General features: G+C 41.1%; 1 protein-coding gene across 1 annotated transcript; it reads right to left on the reverse strand.

The window, feature by feature from the left end:
- Window positions 1-1,145: 1,145 nt before the first annotated feature.
- On the reverse strand, window positions 1,146-4,869 carry LOC123255359 (inter-alpha-trypsin inhibitor heavy chain H3-like; the record flags this gene model as incomplete). Its single annotated transcript, XM_044684174.1, has 4 exons — window positions 1,146-1,262; window positions 2,282-2,407; window positions 3,017-3,127; window positions 4,707-4,869. Coding segments are annotated over 4 exons (517 nt in total), but the record flags the coding sequence as incomplete, so codon positions are not given.
- Between the last annotated feature and the right edge of the window lie 1,270 nt (window positions 4,870-6,139).

The following is a 6,139-nucleotide window of genomic DNA, read 5'->3' on the forward strand; positions in this document are numbered from 1 at the left end:
AGGAAGGAAGGAAGGAAGGAAGGAAGGAAGGAAGGAAGGAGGGAGGGAGAAATAGAAGAAATGAAAGGGAGAGAGAAAAAGAGAAAAAAGAGATGGCTTGTGAAGGAAAAAGTGATCCATAAGAGATAGCACAGGATTATCAAGAAAGGACATAATAGAGTAACCTTATTTTCTTTATTTATAGATTCAATAGGCTAGCAAATAAGGGGAATATTGTAGACCTCATATACTTGAAATTAAGCACTCTTTGAATTATTTGATTATATTCAATTACTTGATTATATTCAATTATTTGAAAATAGAGATTAATGGATCGTTGTTAAGGTGAAGAGATTTAGAATAGAGTACATAAGATTCATGTCTCTGGTCCTCTGCTGATCAACCTTTTTAACAATTATTTGGATGAAAGCATAGATGATATACTTATCCAATTTGTAGAGGACACAAGTTGAGAGAGGTAGCTAATGATCTGAATGAAATTTAGGCTTTAAAGAGAACTTGATTGGCCTTAATGATTGACCAAATCCAAAAAGATGAAATCTAGAAGGGGATAAAGTTCATAGATTTGGAATCAAAAGGGATCTTAGAGACAATCTGGTCCAATCCCTTCATTTTACATATGAGCTAAGGGTATGTCTGCAGCTGGATTTAGACACAGCTATTCCTGACTCCAAGTTCAACACTCTACTAACTCTACCATCTTATTCTGCTTGGTCCCAGAGGGTTGAATGCAGAATGATGGATGGAAGTTGTAGAGAACACCTTAAGATTGAAATAAGGAGGAAAGAACATAATAAACATCCTGCTTCAATAAGTAATGAGTCATTGGGGAAATCTCCATGTGGCTTAGGGGGTTCATATTCAGATATAGGTGGTTCTAGAGAACTTTTGAGCTCTTTTCCAACTCTTAGAGCCTGAGACTCTCTGAGGAAGAGAGAAGACCAAAGTCTTATTGCTCCCCAGCTCACTGGAGTAGGTGATAACATCTGCCTGGTCAAGAATGTCCCAGGTTCACTGTGAAGACATTAATGTCCCTAACAATTCCCTTGACCCAGCTCCCTTCTTGCTCCACAATAAATTACAAAATTTTCACATTTGTGTTGCTCTCTCCTTCCTATGGTATTTTCTATAGAATGATCACATACCTGGGTCAATTTTCGACCAGACATGGACCCACTGACATCTATGACAAAGATTACATTCTTAGGCACCACAGGGAGGTTTTGGGGAGCAAAGAAGTGCACAAAGTAGCCATTGACAACCTGAAAAACAAAAACAGAACAAAGTTATTTGCCAAAACTCATTGTTCCTTCTTCTACAACATCTTTGGCATCAATTCCCTTCTCATTATTTACATAGTTACCATCCTAGTTTAGGTCTTTATCACCTCTCACCTGCCTATTGTAATAGTCTGTTAATTAGTATCACTTACTCAAGTATCTTCTTTCTCTAAATCTATCCTTTTCATTATTGCCAAAGTTATTTCCTAAAAAGCAGACCCTCCCCTACTCTATAAACCCCAGGGCTTCTATTGCCTATAGGAACAAACTTTTCTTTGGCATTTTAAAGCCCTTCACATGCTACCTTAGGACTCTGTTTCCAGGCTTATTATATGTGACTTCCCTTCACACACTCTATGGTTTAGTCAAACTCACCTTTTAAGTGTTCCACACACACTGCCCTTCCACCTCCCATCTACCATTCCTAGAATGTTCTTCCTCCATACTTCTGTCTCTTAGATTTCCTTCAAAACTCAAATCAAGAGTTACCTTTTAAAATGACAACTTCCTGATTTCTCTTACTGTTAGTACCTTAACTTCCATCTGCCTTCCCCAAACCCTTATATTTACTATTTATAATATTTATCTATTTGCATGTGTTCTCCTCCAAATTAATGAAAGCTAGAAGGCAAGGACTTCTACTTTTTCTGTTCTTGCCTTTGTGTCTCTAGTGACTAGTTCAGTGCTTGGCACTTGATAAAATTTTGTTGATTTATTGATTGGCTATCTCTTTCATTCCCTCTAGGGGAATGAACCCAATGTAAACAGTTTGCCTTAGAAAATGTTATTATTTGTGGAAGATTCAGCTTCCTGGGTAGTTGAATTCATCAATGAGTGAGGAAAGCTATGATTGGGAGGTAAAAAGGTTGGCCAAACTCACAACCCAACACTATGGCTCCATCCATAATGAAGCTTTTCTACTTATGGGCCCAGAACCACACTCAATTTTCCACCTTGTAAGTGGTTTTTTAACAGCCTATATGAATTCAGAATGGATTTACCTGCACATTCCCAGGCTGGTCTCTGTTCACATCATATGTTATTATGAAGTCTCCATTCAAGAGAGAAGTGGAGCAAGTTGGGCATGAGCGTTGCTGATCAAAAGTTGGTTTGAAGGATACATGGCCCTGAAGAGGAAGGAAGACAAATCTATCAGGTGATGCCAAATGTTAGAAGGATACCAGTCCCAGAACTCAGGAGTTGGAGCCAATGATTTTGTATTCAGACTGCATGATAAGGGTACAAGGATACAAGTTCCAGGGAGGTTCACTTTGGTTCAATATAAGAAGGAATGCCCTAACACTGAGAATTGTCCCATTTCCTCTGGTGAAAAAAAAGCAAGGCATGGCAATTTGCTGAGAAAGTCATAGAGTACATTCCTACATCAGGGAAGAATTGAGATAGATGCTTTCCAGCTCTGATTTTCTGAAATCCCAGAATTCTAGTCAGTTGATAGATGTAATGGAAAAAGAAAAAAAAAACCTGAATCAGCAGTTAGAAGATGAGTTTTGGACCCATTTCCTTCATCCATTCTTTACATGACCTTATGCAGGTTACTTGAGATTTTCTTCTTATTTAGCTTTGCCCTTTGCAGATCATGCCTATAATTTATACTGTGAAAAAGTTTCTGAGTTCTCATTCCCTAAACTGAAATTCCCTGTATCTTTGTGGTAACATGGAGACAGTGATAGATGGGCGTGTCACATAGTCTTTGTGCACTTTATGTTCTCTAGTACCTTTTTTCCTGAGAAGGATGTTGTGAGGACATTCATCAGGTCATTGGTGATAAATGAAACATCAGCATTCAGGTCTTTGATCCCTTGGGGCTCATAGATGTCTGCCACAATCTACAATGCCAGGAAAGGAGAGGAGGTGGTGAGAAATGAGGCCAAATGAGTGTGGTTCCAGAAACAATGAGAAGGACTTGGATACTCTCCAAAAGATCTACTTTGAAGATTGATTATTGCCCCAAATTCTGCAATTAGAATCTCATACTTCTGCCTTGAAGTCAAAGACAGCATGAGATAATGAAAAGAGCACTTGACAAGGAGACAAGAAACTTGGGTTCGAATTGAACTTCTGACACTAACTAGCTATGTGACTGTGAGCACTAAATGTCTCTCTGCCTCAGTTTTCTCCTGTAAAATAAGGTTTAGAATCACTATATCACAGAGTATGTGAAAGTGCTAGATTGATAGTTATCTGTATAAGTACACATTCATGTGGATATGTCTGTCTGTGTACATCTATGTACATACATATATTAAAATATCCCTGGATTTTGAAATTTAGAATTCAAATTCTAGCTCTACCACTTCCTAGCTGTGTGGTCAGACCTCTGGGCCTCAGTTCCTCATCCGGGACTATAGAGAGCCAGCTCTATATATTTTGGGGTCCTGAGTGGGGTTTAGTGGCATCAGATTGAAAAGACAGAAACTGAGAACAGCCATACTAGTGGTTAGCCATAGCTGATCCAACCTCTATGGGATTTGGAGTTTATTTTTATACTGGTTTCAAACAAAGAACACAAAGAAAGAGTCACAGCTGTGAAGGGGTTACAAATTATACACAACCCATTAAAATCTAAAAAGTAGAGAGATAGGTACAAGGGCAAGGGCCAAATTCCAACCACCAATTAGTAGGGGGTCAATTCTGGGAGCAGAAATATATTTCATGGAGATTTTTACTAATTGAGTCCTGTCTTCCTGATTTACAGAATTTGGACCTGGTCAGACAAAGTCTGGACTAGATTGTCCAGCTCCAGTTTATCTAAGAAATATTTTTTAGGGTTCAGGTTTCTTAATTATCAAGGGGAGAAATTGTTAACTCAGTAGCTGCTGGTCTGCTAAGGACTCAAAGCTTTTCAATAAGTCTATAATGTTTTTCCAATAAGAAAAGGTATGGATCATAAAAGGTGTCAAAAGAGGGGTCTCAGATTTTTATCTATTCTCTTATTGGCTTCCCACATGGGACTATGTGATCTTTCAGGTACTTTCCAGCTTCTAATCTTATGATGCATCTAACTTTGATTCCTGTTAGCCTGTGAATACACCTGGGAAGCACTGACATCTTAGTATAAATGAGCTTTGGTCATTTTCTAAGAATAAGCTTTAAAAAAAAAACCCTTATCTTCTACCTTAGAACCAACACTGGCCTATATGTTCTGGATCTCAGTCTGGAAGACTTATCTCTGATACTCACCTGGTCCCTTTAGCTCCTCATTAGAAATATGAGTTCTCTGCCCATGAACTTGAGTTGTGCCTAGCTCAGATTGAATGCATCCTTCTGGGGTTGCCCAGGTCCCATCCCCAATGTCTACCAGCAGAAATGTCCCTGTCCTTGGTCCCTCTATGGCCTCTGGGCATCAGCTCTGCCCACCCAGCCCTTGCTTTCCTTTGAAATTACATCTCCACACCAGATACTTGCCTCAAAGTTATTGACCAGCTGCTTGGGCTGAACCTTGATATACATCTCATATTTCCCCTTGTGCAGCTTCAACAGTTCCTCATAGGTCAACTCAAAGGTGACTTTGCTGCCCGCAGCCACATTCACAGAGACAGTGAATTTCTCCAGCTTTCTTCCTGAGGCTCTGGATAAAAGCAAGAGACAGGACAAGACATGCTAGTGCCAGCCTTGAAAGATATATGTGTATCCCCTTCACCCCTTGCCCCAGTTGGCAGGAATGAGAGTTGTTTAATATAGGGAAGAGCTGACTTATTGGGGACATGATCGCTGTTCCCTGGTCCCCCTACCTGGGCTCAGAGAATTAAGAATTAGAAAAAAATGGAGGTTCCGGGTTAAGATGGCGGAAGAGTAAGAAGCAGCTCTTAACCTCTCCTGACCAAAACACACAAAACTCCTCAAGGGGACATAAAAACAAGTCCAGACAAACGGAGGAACCCCACAACAGGGCACAGCGTAGAAGGTACGTGGAATCGAGGCATCTCCATGCAATAAAGGGGTGAAACAGCTCTCACTAAATCGCGGGCTGAGCAACCACCCCACCCCCAACCCCTCCACACACAATACCTATAGTGCCGAAGCCAGCTAAAAAGAAATAGAGCAACTTTGGGGTACCCATCGAGTCATTGGCAGCTCCGGGGCCTGTTCCTGAGAGCAGCAAGATTTAGGACCCCAAAAAGCTAACGAACGCACACAAAATCTGAGTGCGGGAGCAGGCTGCAGAGAACGGACACAGGGCTCAGAGCACGGGCTCAGAGCGCTCAGGCACGGGTGGAGGCGTGGGTGGAGGCAGACACAGCCAGGAGCTAAAGCTCTGATACCCTGAGTGGGGAACCAGTGCAGACGGGTATATGACTGTGGAAGCAGCGCCCTGAGACTTGTAAAGAAACCTCCGGCAGAAGATCAAGCAAGGGGATCCACCAGGGGTCTTGACCTTGGAAAAAACCAGAACTCAGACCTCAGGAGCCAAAAGACCGTGGACAGACCCTGAGTGCGAGGATAAACCTGAGAAGCTGCTGGGCTAACGATGGCTACCCAGTCTCAGGAAGTTCAGAAGAGAAAGATTAACAACAAGAAAAAGAAGTCTTTAACACTCGACAACTTTTACACAGAGAAAATCCAGACAACCGAGCAAACAGAGGAGGAGAACAAACAAGCATCCGGACCCTCCTCAAATAAGGAAAACTCCTCACAAGCTATGGAAGAGTTCAAAACTGAGATTTTGAGGAAAATGGAAGAGATATGGCAAGAAAATAACTGCTTAAAAGGTAGAATCTTGCAAATGGAAAGTGAGGCTCAGAAACCAAATGAACTGATAAGCAAATTGAACACCAGAAATGATCAGATTGAAAAGGAATACCAGAAGATTATGGCCGAAAACCAGAAGATTATAGCCG

This window comes from Gracilinanus agilis, unplaced genomic scaffold (genome assembly GCF_016433145.1).
Source record: "Gracilinanus agilis isolate LMUSP501 unplaced genomic scaffold, AgileGrace unplaced_scaffold44645, whole genome shotgun sequence".
Classification (NCBI taxonomy): Eukaryota; Metazoa; Chordata; class Mammalia; order Didelphimorphia; family Didelphidae; genus Gracilinanus; species Gracilinanus agilis.